The sequence below is a fragment of the Hippopotamus amphibius genome, chromosome 2 (genome assembly GCF_030028045.1).
Source record: "Hippopotamus amphibius kiboko isolate mHipAmp2 chromosome 2, mHipAmp2.hap2, whole genome shotgun sequence".
Taxonomy (NCBI): Eukaryota; Metazoa; Chordata; class Mammalia; order Artiodactyla; family Hippopotamidae; genus Hippopotamus; species Hippopotamus amphibius.
This window is the reverse complement of record NC_080187.1, coordinates 50,340,268-50,360,907: the sequence shown is the minus strand read 5'-3', so window position 1 is coordinate 50,360,907 and position 20,640 is coordinate 50,340,268. Positions and strand designations below refer to the sequence as shown.

Below are 20,640 nucleotides of genomic sequence, written 5' to 3'. Positions count from 1 at the left end.
GCAGAGATACTAGGAAGACCCTTGAAGAAAAAAGAAAGCAAATTGAGCTTGATTGTAAATGCAGTGAGAAACTGTAAGAGGGCTTTGTAAGTTTTTAAGCCATAAAGAAACAGTATTTCATAAATATTTTTTTAAAGCACTCTGGACTGCCTTGTAAGGGATGGACTATAGTCCATTTTTGCCTCACATGGGGCAAAAATAAAATCAGGGCATTTCAGTTAGGAGAATATTGCAGTAGTCTAGGCAAGAGATAATGGTGGTTTCACCTAGGGTGGTAGCAGTTGATAAATTTAGAAAATTGAACCAACAAAATTTGCTCAGGGAGTAGATGTAAGGATAAACTATGGAAGAATCAAGAATCAAATTAACCTTTTGACTTCACAATTGATAGTGGTGCCTTTTATTGAAATGAAGATTGCTAGGAGAGAGAAAATAAAGAGTTCTATTTGACTGTGTAGAGGAGTTCTACTCTTTTACTTTAAACCTGTTGGTGTCTTCAAATCTAAAATGTGTTTCTTAAAAACAGTATTTGGTTGGATCATAGTTTTTTTAATCCATTCTAGCTATGCCTGCCTTTTAATTGGAGTGTTTAATCCATTTGCATTTGATGTAATCACTGATAAGATTCACCTGTGCCATTTTGTGATTTGTTTTCTTACGTCTTAGGACTTTGTTGTTCCCCTCTTCCTCCATTATTGCCTTCTTTTGTGTTAAATATTTTCTGTTGTACCATTTTAATTCCCTTGTTCTTTTGCTCTGTATTTTTTGAACTATTTTCTTAGTGGCTGCCTTTAGAACTATAAATAACATCTTAATTTATAATAATCTAGTTCGTATTAATATGAACTTGAGTAGTATACAAAACTTTGCTCCCATATAGCTCTGTTCCCTTTTCCTTCCTTTGTGTTGTTATTGTCATACCAGGTACATTTTCAATCATTATAAGCCTGTCAGCATAGTTCTATAATTATTTCTGTATACAGTTTCATTTTTGTGGCAATAATTGTCTCATTCTCTGACACCAACTTTGTGTCCTACAGTTCAGTTCAGTTCTGATACTACTTGGAATTAAAGCAGATTCTAAAATTTATGGCTCAGTCCCAAAAGACAGCCCTGGCTTTAGACACCAGTCTCAAGTCCTCAGACCTCAGGTTTCCTACTCTTCTCTCTAACTTGGCTACAATTTTAGGGGTTCCCACAGCCACTCCGGCCCCCCTCCAGGTTCAGTATTCACTAGAACGACTCACAGAACTCAGGAAAACATTATACTATCAATTACCAGTTTATTATAAAGGATACAACTCCTAGGAACAGCCAAATGAAAGAGGTGCATAGCACAAGGTATGAAGGGTAGAGTGATGCCGAGCTTCTGTTCCCTTTCTGGGTGCACCACCTTCCCAACATATGGACATGTTCACTAACCCAGAAGCTCCATAACTGTGTTGTTCAAGAGTTTTTATTGAAGTTTCATTACCTGGATATGATTAATTAAATTATTGGCTATTGGTGATTGAGGTCAGTCTCCAGCTTCATTCTGCTCTTTGAGGGCAGTGGGTAGGGCTGAAAATTACAATGCTTTAATGATGTGGTTGCTTCTTCTGGCAATCAGCCTCTATCCTGAAGCTGTATAGGGGCCCTGCTAAGAGTCATCTTATTAGCATAAAATCAGTTATCTGCAAAAAGGGCTTAGTGTGAATAACAAAACACACTTCTGTCACTCAGGAAATTCTAAAGGTTTTAAGATCTCTGAGCCAGGAACCAGGGCCAAAGACCAAATGGGTGTTTTTTTATTATACCATAACAGTTGTCTTTTATATCAAATAGGAGAAAAAAAGAGTTACAAACAACAAATACATTTTTACTATCTTTTATTTACCTATGTAGTTACCTTTACTGGTGCTCTTTATTTCTTTGTGTAGATTCAGGTTACTGTCTAGTGTCCTTTCATTTCATCCTGAAAGACTTCCTTTAGTATTTCTTGTAGGGCAGGTCTGCTAATGATGGAATTCTTCCAGTATTTATTTATGTGGGAATGTCTTAAGTTTTTCTTTGTTTTGGAAGGACAGTTTTGTTGGGTATAGAATTCTTGGTTTTCTTTTAGTACTTTGAATGTAACATCCCATTGCCTTCTGGCCTCCATGATTTCTGATGGGGAATCAGTTATTGATCTTATTGAGGATCCCTTGTACATAATGAGTTACTTTTTTCTTCCTTTCAAAATTCCCTCTTTTTCTTTCAACAGTTAACTGAAATTTTTGGATGTGACTCACCTTCAGTTTATCCTGCTTGCAATTAATGGAGCTTCTTTGATGTGTAGATTAGTGTTCTTCATCACAGTTGGGAAGTTTAGGGTCATTATTCAGATATTCTTCCTGCTTCTTACCTTTTCTTCTCTCCTTCTGAGACTCATTTTATACATGTTTTTGATATACTTCATAGTATCCTACGTTCCATTTATTTTTCTTTTTTTTTTCCTCTGATCCTCAGACTGAATACTGTCAATTGACCCATCTTCAAGCTCACTTATTCTTAGTTTTGCATGTTCAGATTTGCCATTGAATTCCACTAGTGAATTTTTTATTTCATTTGTTACACTTTTCAACTTAGAATTTCTCCTTGGCTCACTTTTATAATTTCTCTCTGCTTACATTCTCTATTCAGTGAGACATTGTTCTCTTGCTTTAGTTCTTTAGACAGTTTTCCTTTAGTTCATTGTGCATATTTGAAATATCTGTCTTAAAGTATTTTTTAACTATTTTTGGGCTTCCTGAGGGACATTTTCTGTTGACTGCTTTTTTTTTTCCTGTGTATGGGTTATACTTTCTTGTTTTGTTGAATGTGTTGTAATTTTTTGTTGAAATGGTTCAGCTTAGATAGTAGGATGTGGCAACTCTGAAATAAGTCGTCCTTTCCTCCAGGCTTGTGTTATTTTTGTTTGCTCATGATGTTGCTGTTTGTTTTTTTAATTACTTTCCTAATTCTGTATTCTTTGTCATATGTGACTACTAAAGTCTATGCTTAGTTAGTTAGTAGTCAGCTAATTATTGAACAGGTATCTTCTCAAATGACTATAATGTCTCCCAGTCTAGTATGTCTCCCAGTCTTTGTTGAGAAGAATGCATGTTGGTTCACACCTTCGGCACTCAGCCAGGCATTGTTTTCACTTTCTGCCAAGGTTCTGTTCTTAAGTGCTCCCTGCAAGCTTTGGTTAATTTCTAGTGCTAGTTTACAAATCTTGTCTATACCTGCAGGAAAATGTTGTTAGGTTTTTAATAGGACTTGCATTAAACATGCATATCAATTTGGGGAGAATTGAAATCTTTACTATGTTGAATCTTCCAGTCTGTGAACACGGTATGTCTCCATTTATTTAGGTCTTTGATTTTTTTCCATCAGGATTACATAGTTTTCTGCATATAAGTTCTCTGTGTTTTGTTAGATTACACGTAAGTTTTTCTTTTTTCTTTCTCTCTCTCTTTTTTTTTAATCGTTTACTTGGGATTTTTCTTCATAGGCAATCATGTCGTCTACAAATGGAGACAGCTTTATTTCTTCCTTTATGATTTTTATACCTGTTATTTCCTTTCTTGCCTTATTGCACTGGCTAGAAGTTCCAGCATTGTGTTGAATAAGAATGGTAAGGTTGGACAGCCTTCCCTTGTTCCTGGTCTTAGGAGGAAAGCATCACAGTGCCTGATTTCAAACTATACTACAAAGCTATCGAGTGTAATGTTAGCTGTAGGTTTTTTATAGGTCAGGAAGTTCTTCTCTGTTCCCCTGTTTCTGAGAATATCATGAGTGAGTGTTGGATTTTGTCAGATGCTTTTTCTGCATATCTATTGATGTGCTTATTCACATGTTCATTTTTAGCTTGTTAAAATGATGGATTACATTGATTTTTGAATATCAAATCAACCTTGCCTTTCTGAAATAAACCCTGCTTGGTTATGATGTATAAATTTATAAATCCTGTTACATATTGTTGAATTCTGTTCTCTAACATTTAAAGGATTTTTGTGTCTATATTCATGAGGATATTCTGTGGTTTTCTTTTCATACTTGTCTGCTTTTGGTATCAGGATAATAACTAGCTTTTTAAAATGAATTGGGAAGTGTTTCCTCCTCTTCTCAGTCTTGGAAGAGATTGTGTAGAATTTGTGTTAATTCTTTAAATGTTCTTAAGGGACTTCCTAGGTGGCATGGTGGGTAAGAATCCGCCTGCCAGTGCAGGGGACACGGGTTCGATCCCTGCCCCAGGAAGATGTCACATGCTGTGGAGCAACTAAGCCCATGCACCACAGCTATTGAGCCTGCACTCTAGAGCCCGTGAGCCACAACTATTGAGCCCATGTACTGCAACTGCTGAAGCCCATGTGCCTAGAGCCCATGCTCTGCAACAGGAGAGGCCACAGCAGTGAGAAGCCCGTACACCACAACGAAGAGTAGGCCCTGCTCACTGCAACTAGAGAAAGCCCATGTGCAGCAAGGAAGACCCAACACAGCCAATAAAATAAATAAATAAATAAGTTTATTTAAAAAAATGTTCTTAATAATTTTCAAATAATGCTGTCTGGGTCTGGAGATTTGTTTTTGGAGTTTTAAAATTATGAATTCAATTAACTTAATAGTTACAGGTTAATTCAAATCATCTATTTCCTATCGGGTGAGTTGTCTCAGTATTTTCAGGAATTGGTCCATTTTGTCAAAGTTGTTAAATTTATGTGTGCATAAATTCTCTTACTATCCTTTGGATATTGGTAGGTTCTGTAGTGATACTGATATCCCTGTTTCATTCTTGATATTGGTAATTTGTGTCTACTCTTTTTTTTTTTTTTTTTTTTTTTGGTGGGGTGTGAGGGTAGGGGTCAGTCTTGCTAGAGGTATGTTAATTTTCTTGTTTTTTACAAAGAGCCTGCTTTTAGTTTCATTGGCTTTTCTCAGTTATTTTTCTAATTTCATTGAAGTCTGTTCATATTTTTATTACTTCCTTTCTTCTGCTTAATGTGGGTTTGTTTTGCTCTTTTTCTAGGCTCTTGAGGTGGAAGCTCAGATTATTGATTTGACACTTTTCCTCTTTTCTTGTGTGTATGCACTTAATGCTATAAAGTTTTCTTCTCATCACTGCTTTACCTGTGATGAGAGGAAATCCCACGAATTTTGATATGTTGTATTTTTATTTTTGTTCAGTTTTTTTTTCCCCCGCTTTTCTTGAGATCACAATTTGTTTATCTGTTCATATGTTGATGGATATTTAGGTTGTTTCTGACTTGGGGCTGTAACCTAAAAAAGCTGCCATGAGTATTTTACAAGTTCTTGTATAATATAACATATACTTTCATTTCTTCTGGATAATTTCCTAGAAGTAATTATCATAGGTATACATATAGCTTTTGAAGGAATTGCCAAACTTTTTTACAAAATGATTATTAGCTATTTTTTTTATTTGTAATTGACAAAAGTTGACTTGTGATTGCTAAGAATTTTTTAATGATAGGTCCTTCATCATAAATAACTTGAGAAACACTGCTTGGAATAGCCTTGGAGGGGTAGATTTAGGTAGCTATAAAAACTCTCCATACATTGTATAAGATAAAGCAGAGTGAGTGTAGATGGAGGCAGGGTGATGGTTTTGAACAGAGGAAAAGTACTCTGATCAGAGTACTGTGATTTTAACACTACTGTTAAATGAAATATGAGACAGGGTCATGAGCCGAGTGAGTAGAGGGCCTTTAGCAATATAGGATTGAGGAAGGAGGAAAAGATGTGAATTCATCTCAGAATGAGAGCATACATTTATTAGAAAAATATAGTAGGTTTTTCTGGGAGTTCTGAGTGCCTGTTTAAGTTTGGCCATAAATTTGAAGTAAGACTTGTTTTCAAGAGTTTCTCCAATTATTTCAATTGTTTAGATACAGATAAATAGAAGGTACAAGGGTGAGTCAAAAATTATCTGCACTCCAGTTATATTAAAACTTCTTTTAGCCACACTGTCTTATCAGCACTTTCCTTTCAAGGCTGCTATCTCCCCAGTCACTGCTGTGCAGGTGTGAACGTGTGCCATCAGTTCATTTGTAACTGCGGTGCAAGCAAAAATGAATGCCCCACTTGTGATTTTCACGAAAGAAAAGCAGCGTGCAGTGATTTGTTTTTCATGGTTTGAAGGTGTGCACATCCACACACTTCTGCCCATACTATTGACATTCTGCAGAAACTTTGTTTTGAGGTGTTAAAGCATCCTCCCTATAGTCCTGATCTTGCTCCATCGGACTTTCACCTGTTTGGTTCTCTGAGATCAGCCCTACGAGTTCAAAGATCCACTTCTTTTTTTTTTTAATTAATTAATTGGCTGCTTTGGGTCTTCATTGCTGCACATGGGCTTTCTTTAGTTGCGGCAAGTGGGGGCTATTCTTCATTGTGGTGTGCAGGCTCCTCATTGTGGTGGCTTCTCTTGTTGTGAGCATGGGCTCCAGGTGCATGGGCTTCAATAGTTGTGGCACATGGGCTCAATAGTTGTGGCTCACGGGCTCTGTGGCATGTGGTATCTTCCTGGGGCAGGGATTGAACCCGTGTCCCCTGCATTGGCAGGCAGATTCTTAACCACTGCGCCACTTAAGAAGTCCAAAGATTCACTTCTGATGAAGAAGTGAAGACAGTGGTGCATTCTTGGCTCATTTTTTAATGAGGGAATATGAAAGCTTGTTGATAGACGGACAAAGTATATTGAAAAGCAAGGAGATTATGTCGAAAAATAATGTATTTGTCTTTTCTAAAAGTTAGTTAAAACAAATTCTACAGCCAGCGTGTGGATAATTTTTGACTCACTCTTGTATATATTTAGGTTTAATAAGGACTAAGCTTTTTCCTTGCTAGTATGACATAGGAATGGTGGCAAGTTAAGAGGTCTTTGCAGGGGAGTGATTCTAGTGCTGAGTTGTGGAATCTCCGCAAGTTAAGGAAAGAAATGAGGGGGATGATTGATTGTGAAAAAATAATAGTCAGTGGATTGCAGGATCCTGTACAGTCAAAGGATAGCTGCAATAGGAATACCATAGTAAGTTCAATGCAAGAAAAGGAGATGGTGTTCAAAGAGTAGGATTGTGGAAATACATTTTTTCAGAGGTGGTATGATTTATGGGGATCTACACGACCTAGTTGGAGATATAACCATAGATATAATCTAATATAACCAGAGGTGGTGTTTAGGGAAAGACGATTAAAGTTGAAGAAGTCAAGAAACAGAAGCCAAAGAGTTAGACTGGTTTTCTGTGTGTATGTTGGAGTTCCATGATGGCCAGCATAATGATGGAGAGAAAGGCAGTCAGGTGCTATAATCATCAATGAATGAAGGGGGTGAGGAGAGATTTTGAGAGCGGTAGTTAACATAGCAAAGATGATGGGTGGTAAAGTCTGATTGTATGGTCTTCAGAGAATCTGGAGTGGGGCTCAATTAACGGAGGAAGTAGTACAGTGGAGGACAGTGAGGACACCCTCCCCACCTCTAAGTCCTGAAGTACTTTGAAGGATTATGGCAGGAAACGGTCACCACTTGAAAGGGCTCTAGGGAGAAGTGTCTTCTAGGAATAGCCAAGTTTTAGTTAGAATAAGAAGAGAAAACATTCAGAGAAATTGAAGATAGAGAACAGTAAGCGGATGATATCCTAGTGAACATGGATGATCTAGGAGGCCTGGACTTACCGTACCTGAGCTAAACATGGGTGTGATGGAATTAGTTATGGTAGTTACTTGTATAAAGGTGGCAAATGAGTTAAAGTTAGAACTCAGAAAACTTAGCTACAAGGATGGGACCATCAGGCTGGTTTTTAGTTTTTCAGGTCAATGTCAGACAGAGACCTCTTGGTATAAAATTTCTTCAGCAGCCCAATGATTTTTGGTAACTTATTGATCTCTATTTTGCTGGAATTGCAAAGGTTATATTTGTTAAATTTCTTGCCCCTTTTTGATGGACTTGGACTTCCTCATGTGTTTGGTGATTCTAATTCTTTCCCTGTCTCCCATGGCTTACCAGTTTATTCTCCTTAAAAGCCATGGGTTTCCTGGCTAAACACTGTGGCTTCTTGTCTGCTTCCTTCTTTTAGGCCCATTGAACATTGTTAATTTTCAGTCATACACACGCATGCACACATATTTTTTCTTCACTTCTGTGTATTTTTTCTTCACAAAGAGGGGACTTTGTTACATATTAGATTCATTATCTTGACGGTGTGGAAGCTAAACTTTTAGAAAGGAAAATTGATACCAACCCAAATTTCTAACAGTTGACAATGGGGTAAAATATGGTATATCCATATAAAAACATTATGAGGATATTAAAATTTAATTTTTCAGGGACATGTAGGTAATGAGAAACTGTTTTCAATTAATTTTTAGTGTTGCCTTTTGCTAAAACATATGCTCTATTGATAGATGTGGATTGGCATAAAAGTATAAATGTTTAAGGACATTAAGATTATAGGTGTTTTTTATTTGTTGGAAGTTTCTATATTTTCTATAATGAATATGTTGTTACATTTATAGTGGAAGGGGAGGAAGTAAATTTGACTTGGAAAAAAGGGAAATTATGTGATATGTTAACGTTATCTAATTCAACACAAAATTCTGTTTCTGCAAAATATAAATTGGGTGTGTGTGTCTTACGTAGACTATGTATAGCTCTGATAAAAATTCCACTGGCAAGGTACATTATCTGGTTTTTTTTAATGATTTACCCTGAATATAAACATACATATTGAGGATTAAAATCTTAAAATATTAATTTGAAGTGCTAGTAGAAAATAATTTAATTGAAAGAAAATGGTTTATTGTGGTTTAAAATTAGTAGAGTGACATAATCTTCTTCATTTTTATTACTGCTTTATTGAAAGTCTGTCATATACCATGTGACCGTTTTCATTTTTATGATGTATAGTATGTGAAATCTTCCTATAAATATTTAGAAATCTGATTGGCTTTATAATTATTTTGTTAATTCAACCATTATTTAATGAATGGCTAACCATGCTAAGCACTGCTCTAGGTACTTTGTATGTATTAGTGAACAAATAGAGACAGGTAATCTGGTAGGATTAACAGTCTAATTCTAGCAAGATACCTTTTAGTGAGGAAAAAACTCATGTTCTTAGATTGTTTGCATTTTTAAAACTATATTACAATAAAAGCTTATAAACCAGGAGATAAAACAATCTCCAGTACTAACCTGCTTTTGTTTTATTAGATTGAGGAGCTTCAGCAGGCTTTAATAGTAAAACAAAATGAAGAGCATGACCGACAGAGGAGAATCAGTAATACCCGCAAAATGATAGAAGATTTGCAAAATGAACTGAGGACCACAGAAAACTGTGAGAATCTTCAACCCCAAATTGATGCCATTACAAATGATCTGAGACGAGTTCAAGATGAAAAGGCATTATGTGAAGGCGAGATAATTGATAAGAGAAGAGAGAAGGATACTCTAGAGAAGGAGAAGAGGAGTAAGTTTTATTAAACTTAGAATAAAGACATGTTTATAAAATGGAGATATGTCTCTGCTGATGGCTTTCTTTTTCCCCTAATCGTGTCTCTAAATGTTCAGGTCTGCTTGTTGAGGAATCTCAGTTCAGTTCTTCCATTTTAGTGTCTTAATTACCTATATCTACTGTGTAAGGATTTGCCACTAGCAGACATTGTCTTATGTCAAATTATGGCAGTTGATTTAATTCTCTAAAAATACTTTATTTTCTGTACAGTCACTCACTTTTCTATTATTTCTTAGGTCACATTTAAGCTCTTCATGCTAGCCTTCATAACTTTCCATTAGCTTTATTCCTTGAAGCCTATCCAATTTCATCTTTTTTTTTTCTTTCCTGTAGACCATGTGGCTAGATCTATAGCATTATTCAGATAGAGAAGATCTTCTATTCTGTCTGTTCAGTATATATGACTGAGATCAGTTAAAAAAATTTTTTTATATGTTTAGCAAACTGCTAGGTGTATGGTTTGAAAAAAACTAGACAAGAAGGGTGGCCCAGAGTAAGCACTCTTAACTATTTCAGCAGTTTTTTCCTGCCTCTTTCATATATCTTAATCATATTTTTATTTCAACATGGCCTGATTAATCAACTTCAGATATCATCTTTTAGTATTTTGTTACTTTAGATGTAGATTTCAACTTATGACACCTCCATTACCTATTATTGTAATTCCTCAAATGGGATTATTATATTAATATTAGTAATCATTAGCATTTATTAACGTTGATTTATTATAAATAATATTCTTACTCTCTGTTTTTGTCATTTAACATTTGTCAGTAATGCACATTTGTAAGATAAAGATACTCGTACTCCTAGCCTTTTTACTTTCCTTCCTTCTCACTATCTAAATTCTCTAATATGTACTCTTGTTTTTATAGTTTAAAGGCTGAAAACATTTTACTGAGAACCATAATTAAGTTTTATGTTCTCTGTTTATGGGTTAATTCTAACATCTAGAAGTACTGAGTATTATTTATGTTATTACAGCAATAAAACTTGTTCACAGCAGAGCCAAGTAGTGCATTATAATCTCATTTCCATTTGTTGATAACTTTTTTAAAACATCTTAATTTACTGTTTTTTTAGAAACGCCATTTACTTTAGCATTTCCTTAAACTGGGAAAAAAATTATCAGGCATTCTCTTGAATTCTGAAACTTTCCATCCTCCTCTTCCCATCTGAACTGATTATTCTCTCAAGGTCTCCTGGCTGTTATCTGGGACTTGTCTCATACCTTTTCTGTGTTGGATAAAAAGCTGTTCCTGAATTCTGTGTCTTCATTTTTCTTAAATTATTTCCTTATTTTGTAAGAGTACATTTTCATGTAGCTTCCTTAGAAGAGATACTGGGAATTAATTTCAGTCTTTGCATCCCTGAAAAATCTTTACTTCATTATCCCCTTTTTTTGTTTTTGTTGTATATAAAAATCTAACGTGAAAATAATTTTTCTCTCAGAATTTTGAAGGTCTATTGCGATTGTCTTTTGGTAGGAAATCTAGTGTTTTCTCACTTTGTACATGACCTATTTATTTTTTATAGCTTAAAGATCATCTTTTATCCCAGGTATTCAGAAATTTAAGAATGATTTGTCCAGGGTGGGTCTTTTGCACTGTGCTGGGTACTTGCTGAGTAGCGTTTATAACTTTTAGATCTAAGATATTCTTTTGTGTTATTAATAGATTATTTTACTAATAAGGTTTTCAGAGAAAAAATGCTTTGCTTTATTTTCCGATTTTAGGTGTGGCTGATCATATTGTACGTTTTGACAGTCTTATGAATCAAAAGGAAGATAAGCTGAGACAGAGATACCGTGATACATATGATGCTGTTTTATGGCTGAGAAGTAACAGAAACAGATTTAAGCAAAGAGTCTTTGAGCCCATAATGCTCACGGTAGGAAATTTGTTCATCTTAGTAGTATCTGTTAGTTTTATTATTGTAATCGTAGGTTTTGTTGTTTTAAAAATTCTTAGTCTTATTAACATCCTGGTTTTCTATTAGTAGACTTGTGGCACCTGGTATGCTGCTGAATCCACACGTGAGCTTTTTAAAGAGTCCTTGATAATAAACCTATGAACTTTTTCTTGATGGAAGTTTGAAACTGGCAGCTTGTTGACCAAGAATCATGTATAAACGTGGTTAGCTGGTTCCTTCTGGCAATTGCTGTTCTTCAGTTATAACAGGCAATATATTAAATGCTGCCAAAGGGGTAGAAAACGTCTATAAATAAATACAGTTGATATGGGACACCTGACAGGATAGATAAGAAAATCATCTGCTACAAAAATAAAGCATCCTAAGGATTCTGAGAATGAAACCAACAATTTATTGACCTCATAAATATTTGATAGGTCTTATTGATGATCAATGGGTCATCAAGAATAGGGCAAGCTCTATTTAGTAAATCATTTAATGAAATGTGGGTGTAGATTTATTAGGAAGATTTCCATCTAAAATATTTAAAATGGTAAGTTGGGCCATGAGAAGGAATGAAAAAGTAAAAATCACATTCTTTGCTAATGATATGTTAGATATACATGTATACTGTAAACTCAAAACTTACCCCCAAATGATAAAAGGATTATTTTTGCTGGATGTTTTTTTTTTTTTTTTTTACTTTGGGAAAGAATTCACTGTAGATCCTTGCAGGATTCATGAAAAGTTCTATTTTCTGTAACTCCTGTTTATATTATGCTTTATTCAAAATCATTTCATATGGTTCTATTATATCTTGCATTATATTAGCAAAATTATTATGAATAATGTTGTATTCTCTTGTTGCTCAGGTATGCATTATTAGAATATTTTTGCCAGATCAAGAAGGGAATACCTGTTTTGGATGCAGACATTATTGTTTTGATTAATCTAGTAAGGATTGAAAGAAAACACAAGAAAAAATACTGTGACCCTTAGAATAATAAATTATAATAATGCAACTGTAATTTTCAACAGATTTTTATTAAAATGCCAACCTCAAAATAATACTTCTAAACTTTATTAGATTTGTCATCCTCTTATCACTTGATTTCCTGATAGTAGCCTATCACCAAGTCAGATTACTAGCTGGCATATTTTTACTTTTTAAATTACATTCTAGTCTGAAATAAAGGGAGATACTTTGTTATTTTACCCTTCCTGAAACAACCCTTTACCTTTCCTATCACCTCCTTCCAACTGTGTGGTGCCCACACACTTAACGTAATCCTTCAAGATCTAGTTGAAATGCTACTACCCTCTGTAGGCCTTTAAAATGTTGCCATAGTTCTCTACTTACTAATAGGAAGGGACATGTATGATATGTTAATGAATTATAAAACAGATTACAGGATAGGATATATAGAAAGATTTCATTTAAAAAAATTGTGAAACAGGAGTCTGCCATCAACTACCAGAACATCTTGGAGTGCTACACCTCCTGTGTCTACCTGTCTGTGTCTTATTACTTTGTGAAGATGTGGCTTTGAAGAACTTCGCCAAATATTTTCTTCACCAACCTCATGAGGAGAAAGAACTCACTAAGAAGCTGATGAAGGTGCAGAACCAACAAGGTGGCCAAATCTTCCTTCAGGATATCAGGAAACCAGACAATGAATGCAATGGAGTGTGTATTACACTTGGAAAAAATTGTGAATCAGTCACTACTGGAAATGCACAAACTGACCAGTGACAAAAATGACCCCTGCTTGTGTGACTTCTTTGAGACTCATTACCTAAACGAGCAGGTGAAATTCATCAAAGAATTAGATGACTGTGTAACCAAGCTACACAAGATGTGGGCCCCAGAATCTGATATGGCAGAATATCTGTAATAAGTGCACCCTGCGAGAGTGATAATGAGAGCTAAGTCCTGTGTTGGCTTATCCGTAACTATAAAAAAAGATGACTTCCTGTGGTGATATTGGGGTTACTTTACCCTTTGTATAAGTTGTAGCAAACGTCTACTTTATATTTTTTTTCATTTGTACCATTCTTTCCAGTAAAGTAATTTAGTAACAAAAAAATTGTGAAACAAAAGACATCTAATGTCTATAGTGTTTATGTCTGGGTAATGGTATTTTATATGGCTTTGATTTTTTTGGTTCGCTTGTGTATCAGTTTTCCTATGTCTCTATACTGATCAATATTGTGTAATTTAAAATAATACTGACCAACATTATGTGACAAGCACTGTACTGATTTTTTTGGTTGTATTATTTCTTTTAATCCACATTTAGTTCTGTGAAATATAGACTGTTTTACTCTACCCTTTTTACGGATGAAGTAACTAAAGCTGTCAGAGATTTAGGTGGTACTTGATCAAGGTCAGACATAGGAATGGAAGTGACATCTGTCTGATCCCAGAGCCCTAGCTTTTGAACTATTGATATCTTAGTATCTTCCATAGCACTGACTCTCACATGCAGAAATGTCTAATTAGTTAGTATTTTTGTTTGTTTGTTTGGCACACGGGCTTAGTTGCTCCGTGGCATGTGAGATCTTCCTGGAGCAGGGATTGAACCTGTGTCCCCTGCATTGGCAGGCAGATTCTTAACCACTGCGCCACCTAGGAAGCCCCCTCTAATTAGTTAGTATTTTTAAAATAAGTAATTAAGTTTATGCTCTAGTAGTACAAACCTAGGGTTTCTCTTGAAAGCACTGATAGTTATAATTAATCCACAGCAAGTTTTTTTCATTAGTTTCATGAAGTTTTATTTAGGTCTTTGTGTTTTTATACTAATAAGTTTTTGCCACGGATAGTAGGAATTCCTCTTAAAGATTAAGAGGAAAAATATTAAAAGTTTAGAGACATAAGCAATGTTTATGCTCTTACGTTACAATCTAACCCTATTTAAAATGTTGTCAATGAGTTGGCCAGAAAGGAACGTGTTATTTATTAGATGGTATCAAACATCGGTATGCGTTAGGTGCTATTGAAGTCTTGGCTTTTGTTTTGCTATGTTTTGGACAGTAAATTAAATACATGTTTTAAAATGTTGACTCTTCAATACCAAACTGTTCTTTTTTGGTCTGCTTTTTCCTCAAGGATTCAATTTAACCTAATTAAATAAATCTAAGTTAAGTATAGTTTTAGTAATCAATTTGGGTTTCAGGAAAATCAACTTTTATCTTCGTTTTGTTTTGTTTAGATCAATATGAAAGATAATAAAAATGCCAAATATATTGAAAATCATATTCCATCAAATGACTTGAGAGCTTTTGTGTTTGAAAGTCAAGAAGATATGGAGGTTTTCCTCAAAGAGGCAAGTACTAACCAGCATAATATTTTAACTCACTTTGCACTTATTTTCCAGTGCTTGAGTTTTTAACTTCAATCTAAAGCAAAAAATGATTATGGCCTATTTTACCAGCAGTAATTCTTGTGTAAAATCACTCAGATTTGCTAATTTCTATGCCATTATTGAGGATTGAATTTGTTTTATAAAGGGAAGAAGAGTCCATAATTCCATCTGTAACATATTTTGAAATTATCATTTGGAATTAATATGAAGAGTAATATTGTCCCATTAAGAGAAAGAAACATCATAATGATCCTTTAGTTTTGGGAATGTATTGGAATGAACTCAGTGTTTCTTTGTAGGGGTAATCAATATAATGTTGTAGCTTATTATAAATAAAACATCTTTAAAAAGAATAAAAATCCTATATCTGACTAGAAAAATACCACTGACCAAGAATCTAAGTCACTAGAAGCCAGCATGGCTTACTTAAGAGCATGGACTCTACAGATAGGCTCCCAGGCTTTGAATTCTGGCTTTGCTGCTGATTTTGGCAACTCGACTAAATGTTTTGTGTCTTAATTTCTTCACTGTAAAACGTTTTGAGTCTTAATTCCTTCACTATGATATCCGCTTGAAAAGATGGTTGTGATTATTAAATTTATAAAATGAAAAAGTTTAGAACAGTGTTTGTTAGCTACTATTGTTTTTATTGTATGTTGTTATATATCTGTATAATATATATTGTTAGCTATGTATGCTACTATTCTTGTCAGTAAGGTTTCTTTTTCCTTTTGCAATATGCCTTCTACTTTTTAAAAAGCCCCAGAAAGATGAGGTTTAGATTTTCATTTTGTTTAAACTTTTTCTAGTAAGTCTAAGTGAGGACAGGACCCTGAATCACCTTAAGTGGTCCTCTTTTTCTCTGGTACACAAGTTATTGGAAAGAATCTTTACTTTCTTTGACTTTTACTATATTGCCCTCCTTCTGGTTTGGGAGTTGGCAGGGGATGTGAATATAAGTTGACAGGTTAAAAAGGTTGAATCTACAGAGTTATAAAATGGACTCCCCAAAGTGCAGCATCTGTGTGTTTACAACTGTTTAAGCCTAAACAGTGAGTTCTTGACCTAATGTCACTGAAGAAGTAGGTTACTTGGATTACAAATCTGTGAGACTTGGCACAGTGTGAAGGGCCTGGAGTCAGGTGTAATTAGATGGTTTCTGTTTTGTAAATGGCCAGCTTAGTCTACACCGAGTACCTTATTTGCCTCAAAAACTCATGCTTCCTCTGTGCTAAGAATTTGAACCATATATTAATAATATGACATAGGTCCCTGGAAATGTGACCTTTTATTTTTTTCTTATACTGTGACAATTTTCCATAGCGTCTCATCATTAGGACTAGAACTTCCTCTTACATGTATGACTTTTTGTGTGTATGTTTTAAATTACGAAATTTATTGTATATAACCTCCTGCTATAACTATATCTACTAGGGTACCATTTCCCATCCTTCAGTAGCTTATTAACCTTCTTCACAGTATTTGCCATTTGTGCACACTACCGTATACTACCATCACAATTTTTGCCATATCTGGGTACTAAGTGTACTGTTACTTAAAAATTTTTCTTTAGATCACTTCACTTCTTGTTACCGAAATGAAATATTCTAAAAGGAAGTATAATGTCATTACCAAATTGGAAAAACAAATAATTTGCATAACAGTAAAGACAGTAAAAAGTGTTAGTAAGTCCTAGATCCACACTGTTGCTTCCTGAAAGCAGATAATATTTTTTTAAAAGGAGATAATGAGTTAAAGACGTGCTGACACCATATGTAACTTTCTCATTGGTATGATTAGAAATATTGAAAGAGAATTAAAAAGGAAATTGCTTTTTCATTGTGTAATTCAATTTTATTTAGTGTAATGACTAAAACAGTAGATTTTTAAAACTTAAATGAATCCTCCATACTAGTATCATTGATATATTGACTCATGGTAAATATTGTTTCATCTGTACCTCCACTCTATTTTTTTAATAACTTATTTTATTTTTTTAATTTTTTTAAGAACTTTTATTGAGATACAGTTAACAGACAATAAACAACATATATTTAGAGTGTACAATTGGGTATCCCGATCTCCCAATTCATCCCCCCCAGCCCTCCCTGCTTTCCCCACTTGGTGTCCATGTGTTTGTTCTCTACATCTGTGTCTCTATCTCTGCCTTGCATTTCCTTTCATAGTTGTTAGCATTTGCCTTATGTATTGAGGTGCTCCTATATTGGGTGCATATATATTTATAATTGTTATCTCCTCTTCTTGGATGGATCCCTTGATCTTTATGTAATGTCTTTTCTTGTCTCTTGTAATATTTTTTATTTTAAAGTCTATTTTATCTGATATGACTATTGCTACTCCAGCTTTCTTTTGATTTTCATTTACATGGAATATCTTTTTCCATCCCCTCACTTTCCGTCTGAATGTGTCCCTAGGTGTGACGTTGGTCTCTTGGAGACAGCATATATATGGGTCTTGTTTTTGTATCCATTCAGCCAGTGTGTGTCTTTTGGTTGGTGCATTTAGTCCATTTACATTCAAGGTAATTATTGATATGTATGTTCCTGTTACTATTTTCTTAATTGTTCTGTTTTTGTTTTTGTAGGTCCTTTTCTTCTCTTATGTTTCCCGCTTAGAGAATTTCCTTGAACATTTGTTGTAGGGCTGGTTTGGTGGTGCTGAATTGTCTTAGCTGTTGCTTGTCTGTAAAGCTTTGGATTTCTCCCTTGAATCTGAATGAGATCCTTGCTGGGTAGAGTATTCTTGGTTGTAGGTTCTTCCCTTTCATCACTTGAAATATATCATGCCACTCCCTTCTGGCTTGCAGAGTTTCTACTGAGAAATCAGCTGTTACCCTTTTGGGAGTTCCCTTGTATGTTATTTGTCGTTTTTCCCTTGTTGCTTTTAATAACATTTCTCTGTCTTTAATTTTTGTCAGTTTGACTACTACATGTCTTGGTGTGTTTCTCCTTGGGTTTATCCTGCCTGGGACTCTCTGCGCTTCCTGCACTTGGGTAGCTATTTCCTTTCCCATGTTAGGGAAGTTTTCAACTATAATCTCTTCCAATATTTTCTCAGGTCCTTTCTCTCTCTCTTCTCCTTCTGGGACCCCTATAATGCGAATGTTGGTGCGTTTAACATTTTCCCAGAGGTCTCTTAGGCTGTCTTCAGTTCTTTTCATTCTTTTTTCCTCATTCTTTTCCACATCAGTGATTTTCACCATTCTGTCTTCCAGGTCCCTTATTTGCCCTTCTGCCTCAGTTAATCTGCTACTGGTTCCTTCTAGTATATTTTTCATTTCAGTTATTGTGTTGCATATCTCTGTTTGTTTGCTCTTTAATTCTTCTAAGTCTTTAGTAAACTTTTTGATCTTTGCGCCCAGTGTTTTTTCAAAGTCCTGGATCATCTTCACCATCATTATTCTGAATTCTTTTTCGGTAAGGGTGCCTATCTCCTCTTCATTTAGTTGTTTTTCTTGTGTTTTATCCTGTCCCTTCATCTGGTACAAAGTCCTCTGCTTTTTCATCTTCTCTGTCTTTCTGTGGCTGTGGTTTTCAGTTCCACAAGATGAAATACTGCTTGATACTGCTGATACTACTTCCTCTTTAATAACTTATTTTAATATAACTTCAAACTTAGAGAAAAGTTGCAAGAGTCATACATGTGACTCCTGTATACCTTTTACCCAGATTTACTAATTATTTACATTTTTCCCTATGTGCTTTTATTTTGGAGTATAGTTGATTAACAATGTTGTGTTAGTTTCAGGTATACAGCAAAGTGATTCAGTTATACATGTATCTGTTCTTTTTCAAATTCTTTTCCCATTTAGGTTATTACAGAGTATTGAGCAGAGTTTCCTGGGCTATATACAGTAGGTCCTTGTTGGTTAGGGGGTTTTTTTGTTTTTTTTTTAATATATTATTTATTTATTTATTTGGTTATGCCGGGTCTTAGTTGAGGCTTGTTGGCTCCTTAGTTGTGGCCTGTGAACTCTTAGTTGTGGTGTGCATGTGGGATCTAGTTCCCTGACCAAGGATCAAACCCAGGCCCCCTGCATTGGAAGCTTGGAGTCTTAACCACTGCACCACCAGGGAAGTCCCTGGTCAGCTATTTTAGTTATAGCAGTGTGTACATGTCCATCCCAAACTCCTAATGTATCCCTCCCCCGTACCCTTCCCCCCTGGTAACCATAAGTTTGTTCTCTAAGTCTGTAAGTTGGTTTCTGTTTTGTAAATAAGTTCATTTGTATCATTTTTTTTTTTTGATTCCGCATGTAAGGATATCATGTGATATTTTACTTTCTCTGTCTGACAATCTCCAGGTCCATCCATTACTAGCAGGTAAATCTGGCCCAGGTTCTTATGAGGTCACCGCTTTTTTCCCCTGAGTCCTGGCGCGCACGAGACCATGTGCGCTCTCCAAGAGTGGAGTTTCTGTTTCCCCCAGTCCTGTGGAATTCCTGCAATCAAACCCCACTGGCCTTCGAAGCCACAGTCTCTGGATGCTCTTCCTCCCGTTGCCAGACCTCCAGGCTGGGGAGCCTGACGTGGGGCTCAGAACTTTCACTCCTGTGGGAGAACTTCTGTGGTATAATCATTTCCCAGTTTGTGGGTCACCTACCCAGTGTGTATGGGATTTGATTTTATCGTGATTGTGCCCCTCCTGCCATCTCATTATGGCTTCTTCTTTGTCTTTGGATGTAGGGTGTCTTTTTTGGTAGGTATTAGCATTTTTTTTGTTCGAGGTTCAGCAGTTGTGATTTTGGTGTTTCTGTAGCTCACGTCCTTTTACTCCGCCATTTTGTCTCCTCCTGTTTTATTATTTCTCCATTGCAAAGTACAGGTAGTTTTGCTATAGCCAATATATACATTCCTAAAAATTACTGTGCAGAATTGTATAATAAAAACCCACAGGGCCTATAGAGGGGAAAAGCACAATTTTACATACGTTAAATTATTAAGAAATATGCGAATACAATAAATGTGCTTTTTCGTTTTTATTTATTGAAGTGTAGTTGGCTTATTAGTTTCAGGTGTACAACATAGTAATTTAATATTTTTATAATTACACACCATACAAAGTTAGTGTAAAATATTGACTATATTCCCTGTACTGTACATTACAACCCTGTGCCTTAGTGAAAGACCTGAAGTTGGCTTGTGGATATAGGCATTGGAAGGGTTCCGTTTGTGAATTGTTTAGTGGGTAAAGCAATTATAAAGCACTTATCTGAAATTGGATGGAAAGTTGCAACACCAGATGTGGTTGAATGTTACTCATACGTGGCGAACCGAGGTAGGTGGTAGATGTTTGACAGGGACATGTTGTGCGTCTTTGTATTTGTGCACAGATTATGTCTATTATGTCTATTCAGTTGGGTACAATTTTTTGCATTCACCTAGAGAAAACCCTATATTTCTTATGGATATAATTGCACATAAGCAAATGTGAGATTCACATAATGTTGTCCCCTAATTTACAAGTTGCTTGGAATAAATTTGTCTTCAAAACAAGCATTATAGTAAAACTATTTTTCTGTTTGTAATCATGTATGTGGAGATATTTTGAGACTTTAAAAATATCCTGTTGGTCGTGAAACTGTCTAGTAGGTTTAAGAACCATTAATGATTTTAATTATTCTTTCTATATTTATTAGTTGGTATTCTGTAAAGAGCTCTTCTCCACTTATTTACTCATTTATTATTTCATATAAATTCATAGAATTTTATGTTTTATGGATTTTAATCCATTACTGTCATTTATTTTAATGCTCAGGTTGTCCCGTATTTGGCCAGTGAAACCTTCAGGTTGACCCCTGTGTGATATTT

At 35.1% G+C, this 20,640-nt stretch overlaps 1 protein-coding gene and 1 pseudogene across 5 annotated transcripts in view; both read left to right on the top strand.

The window, feature by feature from the left end:
* Nucleotides 1-20,640, top strand: part of SMC5 (structural maintenance of chromosomes 5) — a 96,639-nt gene that overhangs the window by 44,623 nt on the left and 31,376 nt on the right. For all 5 annotated transcript variants that reach the window (XM_057720279.1, XM_057720277.1, XM_057720278.1 and 2 more), the window contains 3 exons: nt 9,233-9,488; nt 11,269-11,423; nt 14,657-14,770. In XM_057720279.1, the coding sequence (XP_057576262.1) occupies nt 9,233-9,488; nt 11,269-11,423; nt 14,657-14,770 (525 nt within the window). The remainder of the gene's footprint in view (nt 1-9,232; nt 9,489-11,268; nt 11,424-14,656; nt 14,771-20,640) is intronic.
* Nucleotides 12,293-14,428, top strand: LOC130846611 (ferritin heavy chain-like; annotated as a pseudogene).